At 44.0% G+C, this 19,877-nt stretch overlaps 1 protein-coding gene across 1 annotated transcript in view; it reads right to left on the bottom strand.

Moving 5' to 3' along the window:
* CCDC13 (coiled-coil domain containing 13) overlaps nucleotides 1-13,987 on the bottom strand; it is a 38,719-nt gene extending 24,732 nt beyond the window's left edge. Inside the window, exons 1-4 of the mRNA XM_055414526.2 lie at nucleotides 13,946-13,987; nucleotides 12,929-13,155; nucleotides 4,598-4,746; nucleotides 1,020-1,162 (exon numbers count right to left, since the gene is read on the bottom strand). Coding sequence (XP_055270501.2) covers nucleotides 1,020-1,162; nucleotides 4,598-4,746; nucleotides 12,929-13,155; nucleotides 13,946-13,969 — 543 coding nt within the window. The 5' untranslated portion in view covers nucleotides 13,970-13,987. The remainder of the gene's footprint in view (nucleotides 1-1,019; nucleotides 1,163-4,597; nucleotides 4,747-12,928; nucleotides 13,156-13,945) is intronic.
* Nucleotides 13,988-19,877: the final 5,890 nt, after the last annotated feature.

The following is a 19,877-nucleotide window of genomic DNA, read 5'->3' as shown; positions in this document are numbered from 1 at the left end:
AGGTCCTTTGCACCTGCTGGGTCCTCTATCTGGAGGCCCCTGCCTCAACCCTCTGAGTCTGGCCCCTTCTCATCCTCCAGGGACCCACTGCGCATGTGTCCTCCTTGCAGGGGCCCTCGATGCTGGTCTGACTCCAGGAGGAAAAGAATCAGGCCTATTTTGCTCCTCACAGTCTCCCCAGGGCCTGGCACAGAGCCTGAGATGGTTCTCAAAAAAAATTTTGTTATAGAACAAAGAAGCTCTAATGCAATGCCAAGTATAATGGCTGAGGAGGGTTTTGGAGGACAACAGAACTGGATCTGAAGTCTGGCACCACCGCATGCTGTGTGACTTGAGAAAGCCTCTTAACCTCTGCCAGCCTCAGCTCCTCCAGCCACATAAGGAGAAGCTATGCACGTAGGTTCATTCCAGCTCCTGAAGGACCATGAGCCGCTGGGGCTGTGCCCTCACTCAGCTGGAGGCATTTATGATTAGCTGTGAGAGGGTAGGGGCAGCAGAGAGGGAAGGTGGAGGAACATGGGACGAACTGATGGAATGTTCCTGGTTCTAGCTTCAAGTTAACCAGAATCCCTGATAATGTATCTAACAACATCTTCCTGGTGCTAACTACCTGCTAGGCTCTGTTTTAAGCATTTTACAATATTAAGTCATTTAATCCTCAGAAAACCTTGAGGTGAGCACCATTATCACTGCCATGTGACAGGTGGAGGAAACTGAGGCACGGGGAGACTGTAACATGCTCAAAGTCACAATGCAAATTGGCAGTGGAGCTGACATTCACACCTGGGTGGTCAGGCTCCAGGCTCGCATCCTCTCCGGTGTGCTGGGTTACCTCTCCAGGCCTGCCTCCTCCTTCCTTCCCAACAGTCCCCTCAGGATATGACAGACTGAGGGACTCAGGGCAAACACTGACCCAAAGTCCTTGCGAAGGACCCAAAGCATCTAAGTGCGTTCCCTCTCTGGAGGAGTGGCGGGGGGTGTGAGGAGCCCCCGGGGCAGGGGCACCTGAGATTCCTCACCTCCTGCTCCAGCTCCTGGATGCGGTTGCTCAGCTGCCGCACCCTGGTCTTCGCGCCCTCGGACTCTGCCATCAGCACCCGGTTCTTTTTGGACAGCTCGACGATTTTGGTGGCAATCACATCCCCAGCCACACCAGCCGTCCCTAAAATGAAAGGAAACGGTGAGGTCCATTAAAAACACAGGCCCACACGTTTGAACAAGCTTGCTGCTGCTGACCTGGGCCAGGCAGTCACTGGGGAAACAAGGAGTAGCTGCCCTCGGCCACCTCATGTCTGTTGAAGAGGATTAGGACATGTGAGGAGAAAGATCCCGGGGAAGGAAACGAAACCTAGAAGTACAGATGGTCCAGTGGTGAGTTTTCTGGTTATGTTTCCCTCCCAGGACTCAAAAGCATTACAAATCCTGGAACTAGACTTCAGAAAGAGGTCAAAGCGATCTGCCCTCTCTCGTCCAAAGGGCAGGCAGTGGGCTCAGAGCGAATGGGGGAAATCCTCATCTTTTGCTTATTCTTTCCCAACTCTGTCTCCAGACAGGCCCCTCTATTTTTTAAAATATAATTTTAATTTATTTACTTTTGACTGTGCTGGGTCTTCATTATTGCAGCAAGCAGGGGCTACTCTTTAGTTGCGATTCACACGCTTCTCAATGCGATGGCTTCTCTTGCTGCAGAGCATGGGCTCAAGGGTGCATGGGCTTCAGTAGGTGTAACATCTGTGCTCCGTAGTTGTGGCTCTTGGGCTCTAGAGCACAGGCTCAATAGTTGTGGGCTTAATTGCTCTGAGGCATGTGGGATCTTCCCGGATCAGGGATTGAACTGGCGTCTCCTGCATTGGCAGGTGGAATCTTTACCACTGAGCCACCAGGGAAGCCCAAACCCCACTCTTGAAGCTGCCAACCCCATGATAATAGGGGCAGCAGTAAATGGGCAAGCACAGAAATGCTAAAATATCAGGGTAAGTAGAATATTTTATATCGTTAAGTTCTTTAAAATATGTATTAATATAATTCAGTTCAATCGCTCAGTCGTGTTCGACTCTTTGCAACCCCATGGAAGGCAGCAAACCAGGCCTCCCTGTCCATCACCAACTCCTGGAGTTCACTCAAACTCAGGTCCATTGAGTCGGTGATGCCATCCAACCATCTCATCCTCTGTCGTCCCCTTCTCCTCCCACCTTCAGTCTTTCTCAGCATCAGGGTTTTTTCAAATGAGTCGGTTCTTCACATCAGGTGGCCAAAGTATTGGAGTTTCAGCTTCAACATGAGTCCTTCCAATGGATATTCAGGACTGATTTCTTTCAGGATGGACTGTTGGATCTTCTTGCAGTCCAAGGGACACTCAAGAGTCTTCTCCAACACCACAGTTCAAAAGCATCAATTCTTTGGTGCTCAGCTTTCTTCATAGTCCAATTCTCACATTCATACATGACTACTGGAAAAACCATAGCTTTGACTAGATGGATCTTTGTTGGCAAAGTAATGTCTCTGCTTTTTAATATGCTGTCTAGGTTGGTCATAACTTTTCTTCCAAGGAGCAAGTGTCTTTTAATTTCATGGCTGCAGTTACCATCTGCAGTGAAAAATAAAGTCTGTCACTGTTTCCACTGTTTCCCCATCTATTTCCCATGAAGTGATGGGACCAGATGCCATGATCTTAGCTTTCTGAATGTTGAGTTTTAAGTCAACTTTTTCACTCTCCTCTTTCACTTTCATCAAGAGGCTCTTTAGTTCTTCTTTGCTTTCTGCCATAAGGGTGGTGTCATCTGCATATCTGAGGTTACTGATATTTCTTCTGGCAATCTTGATTCCAGCTTGTGCTTCCTCCAGCCCAGCGTTTCTCATGATGTACTCTGCATATAAGTTAAATAAGCAGGGTGACAATATACAGCCTTGACATACTCCTTTCCCTATTTGGAACCAGTCTGTTGTTCCATGTCCAGTCTAACTGTTGCTTCCTGACCTGCATACAGATTCCTCAGGAGGCAGGTCAGGTGGTCTGGTTATTCCCATCTCTTTAAGAATTTTTCAGTTTGTTGTGATCCACACAGTTAAAAGCTTTGGCATGGTCAATAAAGCAGAAATAGATGTTTTTCTAGAACTCTCTTGCTTTTTTGATGATCCAACAGATGTTGGCAATTTGATTTCTGGTTCTCTGCCTTTTCTAAATCCAACATCTGGAAGTTCATGGTTCATGTATAATGGTTGAAAGCAAATACAATAGCATTCTCTGATGAGATTTTCAACATACACAGATACAATACTTAAGAACTGTACTATAAGGGGGAGGGTAAAGGGATCCATATGGTGGTAAAGTTTCTTCATCCCACTTGAGTGGTAAAATAATACTTCTAAGTAGGACATGAAAAGTTATGTGTGGTGTAAGCACTATTGCAATCATTAAAGAATTGTACAAAGAAATGGAAAAACTAAAGCAAACACGAAAAATCCAGCCAAAGGAAAACCAGTTTATCAGCTGTCAGCAGCCTGGTTTAAAAATATGAGCTGAGCCTGTCAGACTTTCCTCTTCAAAACATGAAGGCATCTCCTCTCCCCCTGGAGCCTCTCAGCCTTGAGAGACAGCCTTGCATCTGAAACCCAAGCCAGGATAGGTGTTGCCTTCTCTTCAGTATAGCTTTATTTTAGACAGAAAAAGCCAAAGAATGGAGGGAGGTGTAAGAGTTTTTAAGATACCAAATTCCCCTTGCTTTTTAATTTGGCACTGGTCCTCTGGGTACACCTACTCTTAAGGGCATTTACTAGCAAAGGCAGAGGGGGACGCTCTGGCAGATGCCAGGTGAGGCGTATTGCCCTCTGTGATTGGTGACACCGACTTTGTACTTTCTTAGTCAGCCACCTGGAAATTGCTCAATGCATGGAGCAGAGGACAGCCAGGGCCAAGGTCTCCACCAGATCTGTAAGAACAAGGTCTAGCTTAGAACCACAGAGTCAGTGGTCAATGTCCAGTCCATACCCACAGGGCTAACATACCCAAGGTCCCTAACAGGCCCATGGGGTCAAGGTCTCAAGCAGCAGAGCCAGGGTCCAAGTCAGACCTGAAGGGACAAGGTCCATTCTAGATGCTGCTGGATTCCAGGAAATCCCCCGGGAACAGCCAAATTCCCTGTCTTATCTACCCTTCTGGGCAGATAAGGGTAGATACCTTATCTAGAGTCTAGAGGTATAGAGTAAATGCCTACTTTTACTGGGGCTTTTTTCACGTCCATGTTTGAGCCAGAGTATCGAGATAGAATGGATGCCATCAGCCCACCAAACACGCAGCAAATGCCATGGAGAACTGTCACGAGTCCCAGCAGGTTCACCCACACTGCCTGGAATGCCTGCCCTCTGCCTCTGCTGCTCCTGGTTCCCGGCATGCTGGCCCACCCTGCCTGCCCCATTCCTCTCCCCATCCCTCATGTCTGGGACTTATCTGGACATGCTTGATTACAGCTGACCCTTGCACTCTCTCTTCACACCTGCCCTCGGGAACTTGCTGTTTGTCCGCCCCGTAGGCTCCATGGTAGCTGGGCCCCCGACCTGGTCTTCAGGGTAGAAACTGTCATAATAGCGGTGCAGTTACCTGTAAAGGCAAATCTGTCTTCTTCTATTTTCTTTTTGAGATGTTTGATTTCAAAGTCCCTCTCCTTCAGCAACTTATATAACCGCCCGTTCTCATCCACTGTTTCCCTGAGTTGATCCCGAAGCTGTTCGATCTCATCTTCAAGAACCCTGCAAGGGAAAGGCAGGATCACAGTGGGCTCAGGCCTCCGTGGCCCAGGTTTGTTGTTCCTGGCCGGGTACTGGGTGGTGACTAGAACTTGTCTGTATAAAACAGGAATGAGAAATTAAGGGGAATCTCAATGCGCAGATTTTTAGCATACTGTTCTTAAAACAATGATCAAGGACACATGCACGTAAGTGAAAGGAGCAACAAGTTTTGAATGCTATGGTTTACTAGGGGTTCAACAGAGCTACGTAAAACCCTGCCCAGAGAATTCATACTCCATTCCAGCATCTATGGAACATGCATAAAAATGTATTATAGGCTTCAAAGGCAATCTTAGCAAACTCCAAATAATGAGCATCATGCAGACCATTTTCTTTAATATTAATTGTCTAAAATTAGAAATCAGTACTAAAAAAGGGCAAAAATTCAGAAAAGAACTCCAGACTTGTCATATGCTTGGAACTAAACATGTGCATACACACACACTGCTCAGTTATTTATGGGTTAGGAAGAAATCATAATGTGTATTATGAAGCATTTAGAATGGAGTGACTGTAGAAGCAATATATCTGAAAACTTGTGAACAGCAGCTTAAGTGATACAAGGAAATTTATAGTCTTAATTTTTAAAAGATTTGTTGATGCGGACCATTTTTTAAAGTCTTTATTGAATTTGTTACAATATTGCTTCTTTTTTATAATTTGAAATTATTTATTTAAAAATTTTGGCTGTGCTGGGTCTTGGTTGCTGCAATGCAGGCTTTCTTCTAGTGGTGGTGCATAGGCTTAGTTGCCCCACAGTATGTGGGATCTTTCTGGACCAGGGATTGAATTGGTGTCCCCTGCATTGAAAGCTGATTCTTAACCACTGGGCCACAAGGGAAGCCCTGCTTCTCTTTTTTGTTTTGTTTTTTTGACCCCCGAGGCATGTGTGATCTTACCTTTCCAACAGGAATCTGCAGCCCCTGCACTGGAAGGCAAAGTCTCAACCAATGGACCACCAGGGAAGGCCCTCTAGTTTTACTTGCATATTGGATCATAGAAAAAGTAAGAGAATTCCAGAAAAACATCTACTTCTGCTTCATTGACTATGCTAAAGCCTTTGATTGTGTGGATCACAATAAACTGTGGAAAAATTCTTAAAGAGGTAAAAATACCAGACCACCTTACCTGCCTCCTGAGAAACCTGTATGCAGGTCAAGAAGCAATAGTTAGAACCGGATATGGAACAATGGACTGGTTCAAAATTAGGAAAGGAGTAGGTCAAGGCTTCTTTAACGTCTATGCTTATATTCACCCTGCTTATTTAACTTCTATGCAGAGTAGATCATGCGAAATGCTGGACTGGATGAAGCCCAACCTGGAATCAAGATTGCCGGGAGAAATATCTATAACCTCAGATACGCAGATGACACCACCCTTATGGCAGAAGGCAAAGAGGAACTAAAGAACCTCTTGATGACGGTGAAAGAGGAGAGTGAAAAAGCTGGCTTAAAACTCAACATTAAAAAAACAAAGATCATGGCATCCGGTCCCATCATTTCAAGGCAAGTAGATGGAGAAACTATGGAAACAGTGAGAGGCTTTACTTTGGGGGGCTCCAAAATCACTGTGGGCAGTGACTGCAGCCAGGAGATTAAAAGACGCTTGCCCTGAAAGAAAAGCTATGACAAACCTTGACAGCATATTTAAAGCAGAGACATTACTTTGCCAACAAAGATCCATCTAGTCAAAGCAATGGTTTTTCCAGTGGTCATGTATGGATGTGAGAGTTGGACTGTAAAGAAAGCTGAGCACTGAAAAATTGATGCTTTTGAACTGTGGTATTGGAGAAGATTCTTGAGATCAAGTCCCTTGGACTGCAAGGAGATCAAACCAGTCAATCCTAAAGGAAACCAACCCTGAATTGAAAGGACTGAGGCTAAAGCTGAAGCTCCAGTATTTTGGTCACCTGATGTGAAGAACTGACTCATTAGAAAAGACCCTGATGCTGGGAAAGATTGCAGGCAGGAGGAGAAGAGGACCACAAAGGACAAGATGGTTGGATGGCATCACTGACTAAATGGACATGAGTTTGAGCAAGATGGAGCATCTGGGAGATGGTGAAGGACAGGGAAACCTGGCGTACTGCAGTCCATGGGGTCACAAAGAGTTGGACACGACTGAGTGACTGAACAACAATTAGAAGACCAAAGAGGATTGTCTAAGACTTAAGTTGAGGCCAGGGCTCTGGGTCTCAGGTTAACTCAATAGGAAGTCAGAATAGGTGACTGGTATTGCATGTTTTGGAGAAGGAAATGGCAACCCACTCCAGTGTTCTTGCCCGGAGAATCCCAGGGACGGGGGAGCCTGGTGGGCTTCCGTCTATGGGGTCACACAGAGTTGGACACGACTGAAGTGACTTAGCAGCAGCATTGCATGTTTTATGTTGTCTTGCAATGCTTTTTTCAGAACTTTAAAACATGAGAAACATGATTGATGGGTCTGTGATCATTTCTATCATTAGGCACGAAACCAGCTTCATAGAGGCAGTTGCTCATGAAGTAAATAAGTTATAGAAATTATGCATGTATGTCTGCTCAGTTGCTTCAGTTGTGTCCGACTCTTTGCAACCTATGGACTGTAGCCTGCCAGGCCCTTCTGTCCATGGGATTCTCCAGGCAAGAATATTGGAGTGGGTTGCCATGCTTACCTCCCGGGATCTTCCCGACCCAGGGATTGAACCTGCATCTCTTAGTCTCCTACATTGGCAAGCTGGTTCTTTACCATTAGTGCCAGTTGGGAAGCTCAAAGGTAACAGTAATTATTGTTGTTTTGTTTAGTTGCTAAGTCATGTCCAACTTTGTTGTGACTCCATGGACTGTAGCCCACCAGGCTCCTCTGTCCACAGGATTTTCCAGGCAAGATACTGGACTGGGTTGCCATTTCCTTCTCCAGAGGGTCTTCCCGCCCCAGGAATCAAACCTGGATCTCTTGCATTGCAGGCAGATTCTTTACCACTGAGCCACATGGGAAGCTCAACTAATTATTAGGTAACTGCTGCTGCTAAGTCACTTCAGTCATGTCCGACTCTGTGCGACCCCATAGACGGCAGCCCACCAGGCTCCCCAGTCCCTGGGATTCTCCAGGCAAGAACACTGGAGTGGGTTGCCATTTCCTTCTCCAATGCATGAAAGTGAAAAGTGAAAGGGAAGTTGCTTAGTCGTGTCCGACTCTTAGCAACCCCATGGACTACAGCCTACCAGGCTCCTCTGCCCATGGGATTTTCCAGGCAAGAGTACTGGAGTGGAGTGCCATTGCCTCCTCCGATTATTCAGTTCAGTTCAGTTCAGTTCAGTCTCCAATTATTAGATAATGGCTATTATAGGAGTTCATGATCTGAGCCACAGTCAGCTCCTGGTCTTGTTTTTGCTAACTGTTTAGAGCTTCTCCATCTTTGGCGGCAAAGAATATAATCAATCTGATTTCGGTGTTGACCATCTGGTGATGTCCATGTGTAGAGTCTTCTCTTGTGTTGTTGGAAGAGGGTGTTTGCTATGACCAGTGTGTTCTCTTGGCAAAACTCTATTAGCCTTTGCCCTGCTTCATTCCGTGCTCCAAGGCCAAATTTGCCTGTTACTCCAGGTGTTTCTTGACTTCCTACTTTTGCATTCCAGTCCCCTATAATGAAAAGGACATCTTTTTTGGGTGTTAGTTCTAAAATGTCTTGTTCAGTTCAGTTCAGTTCAGTTCAGTCGCTCAGTCGTGTCCGACTCTCCGCGACCCCATGAATCACAGCACGCCAGGCCTCCCTGTCCATCACCAACTCCCGGAGTTCACTCAAACTCATGTCCACAGAATCGGTGATGCCATCCAGCCATCTCATTCTCCGTCGTCCCCTTCTCCTCCCGCCCCCAACCTTTCCCAGCATCAGAGTCTTTTCCAGTGAGTCAACTCGTCGCATGAGGTGGCCAAAGTATTGCAGTTTCAGCTTTAGCATCAGTCCCTCCAATGAACATCCAGGATTGATCTCCTCTAGAATGGACTGGTTGGATCTCCTTGCAGTATAAGGGACTCTCAAGAGTCTTCTCCAACACCACAGTTCAAAAGCATCGATTCTTCGGCGGTCAGCCTTCTTCACAGTCCAACTCTCACATCCATACATGACCACGGGAAAAACCATTGCCTTGACTAGACGGACCTTGGTTGGCAAAGTAATGTCTCTGCTTTTTAATATACTATCAAGGTTGGTCATAACTTTCCTTCCAAGGAGCAAGCGTCTTTTAATTTCATGGCTGCAATCAGCATCTGCAGTGATTTTGGAGCCCAAAAAAACAAAGTCTGACACTGTTTCCACTGTTTTTCCATCTATTTCTTGTAGGTCTTGTAGGTCTCCATAAAACCATTCAACTTTGGCTTCTTCAGCATTACTGGTTGGAGCATAGGCTTGGATTACTGTAATATTGAATGGTTTGCCTTGGAAATGAACAGAAATCATTCTGTCATTTTTAAGATTGCACCCAAGTACTGCATTTCAGACTCTTTTGTTGACCATGATGGCCACTCCATTTCTCCTAAGGGATTCTTGCCCACAATAGTAGATATAATGGTCATCTGAGTTAAATTCACCCATTCCAGTCCATTTTAGTTCACTGATTCCTAGAATGTCTGTGTTCACTCTTGCCATCTCCTGTTTGACCACTTCCAATTTGCCTTGATTCATGGACCTAACATTCCAGGTTCCTATGTAATATTGCTCTTTACAGCATTGGACCTTGCTTCTATCACCAGTCACTTCCACAACTGGGTATTTGTTTTCCTTTGGCTTCATCCCTTCATTCTTTCTGGAGTTATTTCTCCACTGATCTCCAGTAGCATACTGGGCACCTACCAACCTGGGGAATTTCTCATTCAGTATCCTATCATTTTGCCCTTTGATACTGTTCATGGGTTTCTCAAGGCAAGTATACTGAAGTGGTTTGCCATTCCCTTCTCCAGTGGACCACATTCTGTCAGACCTCTCCACCATGACCTGTCCGTCTTGGGTGGCCCCACATGGTATGGCTTAGTTTCATTGAGTTAGACAGGGCTGTGGTCCATGTGATCAGATCAACTAGTTTTCTGTGATTATGATTTCAGTGTGTCTGCCCTCTGATGAAAGTAGGGAAAACCACTAGACCATTCAGATATGACCTAAATCAAATCCCTTATGATTATACAGTGGAAGTGAGGAATAGATTTAAGGGACTAGATCTGATAGATAGAGTGCCTGATGAACTATGGACGGAGGTTCGTGACATTGTACAGGAGACAGGGACCAAGACCATCCCCATGGAAAAGAAATGCAAAAGAGCGAAATGGCTGTCTGAGGAGGCCTTACAAATAGCTGTGAAAAGAAGAGAAGCGAAAAGCAAAGGAGAAAAGGAAAGATATAAGCATCTGAATGCAGAGTTCCAAAGAATAGCAAGGAGAGATAAGAAAGCCTTCCTCAGTGAGCAATGCAAAGAAATAGAGGAAAACAACAGAATAGGAAAAACAAGAGATCTCTTCAAGAAAATTAGAAATTCCAAGGGAACATTTCATGCAAAGATGGGCTTGATAAAGGACAGAAATGGTATGGACCTAACAGAAGCAGAAGATATTAAGAAGAGGTGGCAAGAATACACAGAAGAACTGTACAGAAAAGATCTTCACGACCAAGATAATCACGATGGCATGATCACTCACCTAGAGCCAGACATCTTGGAATGTGAAGTCAAGTGGGCCTTAGAAAGCATCACTATGAACAAAGCTAGTGGAGGTGATGGAATTCCAGTTGAGCTATTTCAAATCTTGAAAGATGATGCTGTGACAGTGCTGTACTCAATATGCCAGCAAATTTGGAAAACTCAGCAGTGGCCACAGGACTAGAAAACGTCAGTCTTCATTCCAATACCAAAGAAAGGAAATGCCAAAGAATGCTCAAACTACCGCACAATTGCACTCATCTCACACGCTAGTAAAGTCATGCTCAAAATTCTCCAAGCCAGGCTTCAGCGTACGTGAACCGTGAACTCCCAGATGTTCAAGCAGGTTTTAGAAAAGGCAGAGGCACCAGAGATCAAATTGCCCACATCTGCTGGATCATGGAGAAAGCAAGAGAGTTCCAGAAAAACATCTATTTCTGCTTCATTGACTATGCCAAAGCCTTTGACTGTGTGGATCACAATAAACTGTGGAACATTCTGAAAGAGATGGGAATACCAGACCACCTGACCTGCCTCTTGAGAAACCTGTATGCAGGTCAGGAAGCAACAGTCAGAACTGGACATGGAACAACAGACTGGTTCCAAATAGGAAAAGAAGTACGTCAAGGTTGTATATTGTCACCCTGCTTATTTAACTTACATGCAGAGTACATCATGAGGAACGCTGGGCTGGAAGAAGCACAAGCTGGAATCAAGATTGCCAGGAGAAATATCAATAACCTCAGATATGCAGATAACACCACCCTTAAGGCAGAAAGTGAAGAGGAACTAAAAAGCCTCTTGATGAAAGTGAAAGAGGAGAGTGGAAAAGTTGGCTTGAAGCTCAACATTCAGAAAACAAAGATCATGGCATCTGTTCCCATCACTTCATGGGAAATAGATGGGGAAACAGTGGAAACAGTGTCAGACTTTATTTTGGGGAGCTCCAAAATCACTGCAGATGGTGATTGCAGCCAAGAAATTAAAAGACGCTTACTCCTTGGAAGGAAAGTTATGGCCAACCTAGATAGCATATTAAAAAGCAGAGACATTACTTTGCCAATAAAGGTCCGTCTAGTCAAGGCTATGGTTTTTCCTGTGGTCATGTATGGATGTGAGAGTTGGACTGTGAAGAAAGCTGATCGCCAAAGAATTGATGCTTTTGAACTGTGGTGCTAGAGAAGACTCTTGAGAGTCCCTTGGACTGCAAGGAGATCCAACCAGTCCATTCTAAAGGCGATCAGTCCTGGGTGTTCACTGGAAGGACTGATGCTAAAGCTGAAACTCCAATACTTTGGCCACTTCAAGCGACGAGTTGACTCACTGGAAAAGAGTCTGATGCTAGGATGGATTGGGGGTGGGAGGAGACGGGGATGACAGAGAATGAGATGGCTGGATGGCATCACCGACTCGATGGACATTAGTTTGAGTGAACTCTGGGAGTTGGTGATGGACAGGGAGGCCTGGCGTGCTGTGATTCATGGGGTCGCAAAGAGTCACACACGACTGAGCAACTGAACTGAACTGAACTGAACTGAATACCAACAGCTCAAGTAGCCACAAATTCCACTTTCTCCGACTTGGGGAAAGATCATTTGGAAATCAGTCCTGGGTTAACTTAGATCTAATATTTAGGAGCCCTGTGAATTTTTTAAATTATTGACATCTTAATTTTTTCTAATTAATTTTTTCAGTAGAATATTGTGCAAACTGAGAAACCATGAAAAGAATTTGTAGATGGAGAAAATAGATTCTGGGTAAAACCGGAAGAAAAGAGAGAGCTCAACAACTGCTGTGAATTTTTTTTTTTTTTTAGCAAAATCGCTAGCAAACTTTTGTATCAATCGAGACTTCTGCTTCTAATAGCCTATATAAATCACTGCACCTGTATGACACCATCAAATTTAGAGCAAAATGAGAAGGTTTTGAACTCTTCAACCTTTTCACCAACTATATAAAAGCAAGGAATCCATCAAGTGCTCCTTTATGAGAGGTAGGTTTATGTGTCCTTATGTGTCACGAAAGGGAAATTGGGGCAGAACAGTCTCAGATGAGGTTTGGAGCAGTGATCACCTGTGACTCATCAGACCCAGCCAACTGGCTCCTCAAAAACCAATTTTTTCTTTCAGGAAAGAAAAAATCCAAGTGAATAAACTACAACTGGCTCCTCAAAAACCAATTTTTTTCTTTCATGAAAGAAAAAATCCAAGTGAATAAACTACACCTTGATGAGTTTCAAAATTTTCCACTTGACTTCACATGGTTTTTGAATAAATTTCATGCCAAATTATGTCTATAGGCCCACAGACCCTCTATCAGATGCAAGAGTCTTCAGTAACAATCTCTATGTCAAAACCTCTTGAATCTCAGTTGATAAACACACATCTGGCCAACCAGACTGTCGAACTGTCTGCAGTCATTCTCCCCATCTTCCCTACCTCCCTACAATGCCCCTGGGAGAGTCCCAAGCTTGCATTTACCTCTGCTCAAAGCTGGTTTTCGAGTTCTGCTCCCCAGCTTGGAGGACGCTGAGGCCATCAGAGATCTCCAGGGGCTCTTTTTGGTCATCACCTCTGCTTTGGAGGCTCAGTTCTTTTTCCTTCCGTTTCTCCATCTGCTTCTGTAACCTTTTGCGCTGCATCTCTTGCATGGCTCTAAACTGGAGCCTCAAGGTGTCCTGTGACCCTTCATCCTCTGCCATCTTGCCCTCGAAGTAGAAAAAGAAGCCTGAGCTGAAGCAAACTCTATGAAGTGCTTCTTTCTTGAGTGCTCGACTCGTAGTAAGCCCTGTCTACAACCCCCCAAGCCTGGAGTTTCCTGCTTGGCTTTGCAGGTGTCCATGTGGAATCTTGGAAAACCCACCCTCACTTCAGATCCCCTGAAAGCCACAGCTGAACTGTACTGAGTATCACTGCCCCACCCTACCCCCGACACACCCTTCCATCCCTGACTGTGCCATCAGGATACTCTCCCCATTACTGAGACTCAACAGTTGACTCCTTCCTGTCCCTATAAGCAGTGGCTGTCAACTCTAGCTGAACATCAGAATCTCCTAGGAGCTCCTAAAATACAACAATCCTGTGGCACATCCCTGGACCAATTAAATATCAATTCCTAGGAATGGGGCTCAGATATCATTACTGCTTTTTAAAAAAATATTTATTTGGCTGTGCCAGGTCTTTGTTGCAGCATACAGGATCTTTTGTTGTGGCATAAGGGATCTAGTTCCCTGATTAGGGATCGAACCCGAGCCCCCTGCACTGGGAGCGCGGAGTCCTAACCACTGGACCACCAGGAAAGTCCCTAATTACTGCTTTTAATTGAGGTATAATTTTTAACTGAATTATAATTTACATGAGTAAAGTGTATAAGTCGTGAGTGTACAGCTCAATAAATCTTTACACAGGTATACACCCCTGGCTTCGGCCAGGCCTCCTGGAGGCTACTTGCTCCCTTGACTCCAGCCGGAACCATTCTGTAGTTTTCCCTGCACTTACAGTGTTTGCTCCGCTGCTCCCCATCTCTAGCTGCAGAAGCTCGGTCACCTCTTTAGACGCTTTCCTGAGCTGTCCTGGCAACCGTCACCAGGGAAACCAGCCACGACGCCGCGTGACGTCATCATGCGTCTACGGCGGCCAAGAGGGCGCCGGGAGTTCGGAAAGGAACGGAGGTGCACACTACCGGGGTTTAGTAGGTAAGTCAGCCACCACGGTGGGGTAATGGAAGGAGGCGTCTTGCGTCTTGAGACTTTAAAGTGGAGCTAGTGGTCCGCTTCTAGAACGTGTTTTAAAAGTTTTGTGGGCCAAACGTTCTACGCAGAGAGGCGCATCCCGCAGTCCTGCTGGAAGAAATTAAAGTAGACGATCCCACCATGAAATTTAACGTAGCCTTTCAGAATGTCTTTTGAAAACATAGAACAGTGTCGGGAAAAGGTTATTTTGTGCCAGTGAGTGTAAAAGGCAGGGCACGAAATAGTAACTGCTAAATAAATGTAGTTATGTTTTTAAAAAAGTAGGACCAGAGGGACTTCCCTAGCAGTCCAGTGGGTTAGGGCTCTGCGCTTCCACTTCAGGGGGCGCGAGTTCGATCCCTGGTCTGGGAATAAGATCCCGCATGGCGCGGCCAAAACAAAAACTAGGAACGGAACATGACTGGGGAGGAATGCAAAGAAATATTAAATTTGAAAATGGTTATATTCGAGTGCTGGAATTGCAGTGGTGTATTTTTATTTTTGCACTTTAGAGGATTAAAAATATAGAGCACATGGTTTACTTCCACAGTGGAAAACATTTGTGTGTTCGTTTGTTTTCTTCTTTAAGATACTTCCCAATTTAAGTCACTACTAGATGCAGGTCTTCAGAAAGCCTTCAGATAGTTCGTGGTTTTTTTTTTCTTTTTTTCCTCATAAGGCATTCACTCCACAGAGATGCATGAAGGTGGGGCACCGGAGCACACATTGCAGAACTCTAGTGCAGTATCACAGCCAGAATATTGATGTTGATCATTGTACTTGTATTCATTTGTGTGTGTGTTTACTTCTATACCGTTTTATCATGCTTAGGCTTGCATATCCACTATCATCTTCAAATATTGAACACTTAAATCACCACAAGAATTCCTCTTTTGGGGCTTTTATTACCACATCCACTTTCCTCCCTCCTCACTCCCAAAGGGAGTGGCCACTAATCTGTTCTTTATTTCTAAAATTTTCTCATTTCAGAAATGTTATATAAATGGAATGATATAGTATGTGACCTTTGGGGACTGACTTCTTTTATTCAAAATAGATTTCTGGAGATTCATCCACGTTGTTGTATGTATCCGTTTGTTCCTTTTCATCGCAGAGTAGTTTTCTATGAAATGCATCTACAACATCTTGTTTAAACCATTTGCCCCTCAGAGGACATCTGGGCTCTTTCTAGTAGGGGGCAGTTACAAATAAAGGGGCTTCCCTGGTGGCTCAGACGGTAAAGAATTTGCCTACAATGCAGGAGACTCAGGTTCAGTCCCTGAGTCAGAAAGATCCCCTCGAGAAGGGAATGGCTAGCTACCCCAGTATTCTTGCCTGGAGAATTTCATGGAGAGAAGATCCTGGTGGGCTACAGTCCATAGGGTCACAGAGTTGGACAGGACTGAGCAACTAACAGACACATGAGGAGGATTACAAATAAAGCTGATACAAACATTCATATATAGATTTTTGTGGGAACTGAACGCTTTCGTTTTTCCAGGATAGATGCCCAAGAGTCCAGTTGTATGATAATAACATGTTTAGTTTTATAAAAATCCATCAATCTTTTCTATAGAGTGCGTCTACCATTTTACATTTCTACCAGCAGAGTATGAGCGATCCACTTTCTCCACTTATTTGCCAGTACTTGATTTGTCACTATTTTTTATTTTAGAGATACTAATAGGTGTGGGTGTTCATTGGAAGGACTGATGCTAAAGCTGAAACTCTAATACTTTGGCCACCTCATGTGACGAGTTGACTCACTGGAAAAGACTCTGATGCTGGGAGGGATTGGGGGCAGGAGGAGAAGGGGACGACAGAGAATGAGATGGCTGGATGGCATCACCAACTCTCTGGACATGAGTTTGAGTGAACTCTGGGATTTGGTGATGGACAGGGAGGCCGGGTGTGCTGTGATTCATGGGGTCGCAAAGAGTTGGACACGACTGAGTGACTGAACTGAACTGAACTGAATAGGTGTGTAGAGACATCTCATTGTGGTTCTACTGTGCATAATGAATAATGATATTGAACATTTATTTCAGGTACTTATTTGCCATCTGTGTATCTTTCTTTGGTGCTGTGTCTGTTCACGTCTTTTGCTCAATTTCTAGTTGTTGATTTTTGAGAATTCTTTATATGTTCTAATAGAAAGATACTAATATAAAATTACTAATCATTTGTTGGACTGTAGTTTGCAAATATTTTCTCCCATTCTGTAGCTAAGTTTTTCTCTTTACTTGAGTTTTCACAGAACAAAAATTTTGACTCGTTCCAATTTACCATTTTCTTTTTTTCAGTGTTGCGTGTAAGAACTCCTTGTGTTAGGGGAAGCACACTGACTGAAACCGCCCACCCTGGCCAGGCCTTTTAGTAACCTTTCATATGAGTTGTTTTATGACAGGAGATCCTGGTAAGGAATAGGGAACTAATAAGCCACCACCAACCGGAAGAGTTCGGGAAAGGTCAAAAGGAGACACTGCGTGTCCGTCCGTCCATGTCCCAGAATCCCTCTCGCTAGCATCCATCTTGGCTGAGCGATGCATGGGCCACCGGGAAAGACTCTGAATTAGAATGATTGGCCAAAGACAACCCAGAAACTAATCCCATCACCATAAAACCCGAGACTGCAAGCCATGTGGCAGAGCAGTTCTCTTGGGTTCCCTTACACTACTGCTCTCTGACTGGGCACCCTTTCCCAATAAAATCTCTTGCTTTGTCAGCACATGTGTCTCCTCGGACAGTTCATTTCTGAGGGTTAGACAAGAACCCAGTTTCGGGCCCTGGAAGGGGTCCCCCTTCCTGCAACACTTGCATATCTCTGGGTCCCAAAGATTTCCGCTTACGGTTTTCTAAAAGCATTAGTCTTATGCTCATGATTTATTTTGACATAATTTTTATGTAAGATGTGAGGTTTCGGTTGAAATTTTTTTTTTTAACCTATAGATGTCCAATTGCTTCAGCACTATTTGTTGGAAAGTATCCTTCCTCAACTGAATTGCTTTTCAGCCTTTGTCAAAAATCAGTTGTGTAAATTCAACAGCAAAAAGCCACCCACTTTAAAAATAGGCAAAGGACTTGAAGAGACATTCCTTTCAAGAAGATATACAGATGGCTAATAAGCACACGTAAAGATGTTCAGCATTACTGTCCATTAAGGAAATGCAAATCAAAGCAAAGTGGTGTACCACTCCATACACATTAGAATGGCTATTACTTTTTTTTTAAATGGAAAATAATGTATTGTTCAAGAGGTGGGAAAATTGAAACCCTTATGCATTGCTGGTGGGAGAGTAAAGTGGTGCAGCCATTGTAGAAAAGTTTGGAAGTTCCTCAAAAATTTAAACATAGATTATGATCCAGTAACTCATTTCTGAGTATATGCCCAAACTATGAAAGCAGATGGATACTTGTACACTAGTGTCCACAGCAGCATTATTCACAATGCCCAAAAGATGCAACCAATCTAAATATCTATCTTCAGATGAATGGATAAGCACAGTGTGGTAACATCCACTAAATGGAATATTATTCACCCACAGAAATGAATGAAGTACTGACACATTCTCCAACATGGATGAACCTCGGAAAACATGCGAAGTGAAATAAGCCAGACATAAAAGGACAACTGTTGTATGATTCCACTTATATTAGGTACCTAGAGTAGAGACAGGTAGTAGAAGAGAGATTGTACGGGGCAGGGGAAGAGAGAAATGGGGAGTTTTATTATTAAAGAGAATGAAGTTTCTGTTTGGAATGATGAAAAGGTTATGGAGGCCGATAATGGTAATGGTTGCATAGTATTTTAAGTATACTTAGTAGGAAATGGCAACCCACTCCAGTGTTCTTGCCTGGAGAATCCCAGGGAAGGTGGAGCCTGGTGGGCTGCCATCTATGGGGTCACACAGAGTCGGACAGGACTGAAGCGACTTAGCAGCAGCAGCAGTATCACTGAACTGTACACTTAAAAATGCTTAAAATAGTTAATTGTTATGTATATTTTGGGCTTCCCTTGTGGGTCAGCTGGTTAAGAATCCGCCTGCAATGCAGGTGAACTGGGTTCCGTCCCTGGGTTGGGAAGATCCCCTGGAGAAGAGAACAGCTACCCACTCCAATATTCCACCCTGGAGCATTCCATGGACTGTGTAGTCTGTGGGGTTGCAAACAGTCAGACATGACTGAGCGACTTTCTCTTTTCTTTCATGTATATTTTACAGTATAGTTATTTTTTAATCAGTCGAGCATGTTTGTGTGGATCTAGCTGATCCTTTTTCTAATCCCTAAATTAGGTCCTTCCCACAGTTCAACAAAGCTCCAACTTTAAGCTGGAACCTTTATCTTTTCTAAGGTGATAAGATAGATTTCCCTTCACTGAAATAATATTCTCTCTCCCACAAATAAGTAAATATGACATAATCAGTTAGTGATCCTACCCTTACTATGAGAAGCAAAGTTGAATACAGTCTTTCAGAAGTAAGAATACCTAGGTTTTAACTCTTGGACATTAGTCAAGTCACAAACCTCAACTTTCTTCTTAAAATAGCAAGTTTGTTTTCATGATAATCAAATAGGTCACGAAAGTGATCTGTAAACTGAAATGCTCTTCAGCTGTCATGCATTATTACAGCCTTAGCTGTTTAGCCTCAAAATGAAATTAAGCTTTGCTGCAGCTTAAAACCAAGGTTCCATTTGTTTCTTGCCATTTCAGAGTTCTCTTCTTTATGGACCTTGGCTTTGCAGGTCCAAAATTTAATTTGGTCATTAAACCAGGAGTGTCATTTTGGACCAGACTTATGTCATCTGTGATGTTAAGTGATTAACCTGTAAACAAACAAGAACACTAAGACACTATTTCACACTAGGGGATGGTGACCCATATCCAGAGCTCCTCCTTTCCCAGGATCAGACACTCATGAAGCCACGAGAGTCATCAGAAAGATATTGTGGGCAATTGAGAGCAAACAGAAGCAAACTGCATTGAAATATTTTTAACTTAGGGTTAGAAAGAGTGTTAAGTCATGTCCAACTCTTGCGATCCCATGAACTGTAGCCTGCCAGGTTCCTCTGTCCATGGGATTCTCCAGGCAAGAATACTGGAGAGGGTTGCCATATCCTTCTCCAGGGGAACTTCCTGACCCAGGAATTGAACCCAGGTCTCCCGCATTGCAGGCAGATGCTTTACTGACTGAGCTACATGGGAAGAAGCTTTATTAAATATTCTACTTCACAATCAGAAGCATGCTACAGGTAAAAATTGTCCATTGTCTCCATGTTCAAGTTCCTTTCTTGCTGGAAGGTGCTGGATACACATTGCCAGTTTTCTTCATCTCATCATGGATTTGGGCTTTTTTTGTTGGCCACCAGCCTCTCAGACTCCCCCTATTCCACCCCGCTGCCCCTCTGTACACTCCATGTTTTAATTTAACACCATTCTGGCTACAGTCAAGTCCTATTTTATCTGTGGAGCAATTTTGTCTTAAGATGTGTTTGTATATATGGTGAATCTCATTCATCATATGTTGACTTCATTAGAAAACTCAATGTTCTGCCAAGATTCATCAGTCTTTAGTTCCAGGGGACCACTCTGATGGCTCTCCTCCAAGCATAATGTATTGGTAATATATTTTATATTTTCTCCCCAAATTTCTCAGATTCACTCTTGGCTCATATCATGGTCTTTCAAAACATTTGGATGA

Source organism: Moschus berezovskii, chromosome 24 (genome assembly GCF_049115385.1).
Source record: "Moschus berezovskii isolate FMDL1 chromosome 24, NW_MosBer_1.0, whole genome shotgun sequence".
Classification (NCBI taxonomy): domain Eukaryota; kingdom Metazoa; phylum Chordata; class Mammalia; order Artiodactyla; family Moschidae; genus Moschus; species Moschus berezovskii.
Note: the sequence above shows the minus strand (reverse complement) of the source record. Positions and strands in the feature narration are given on the sequence as shown.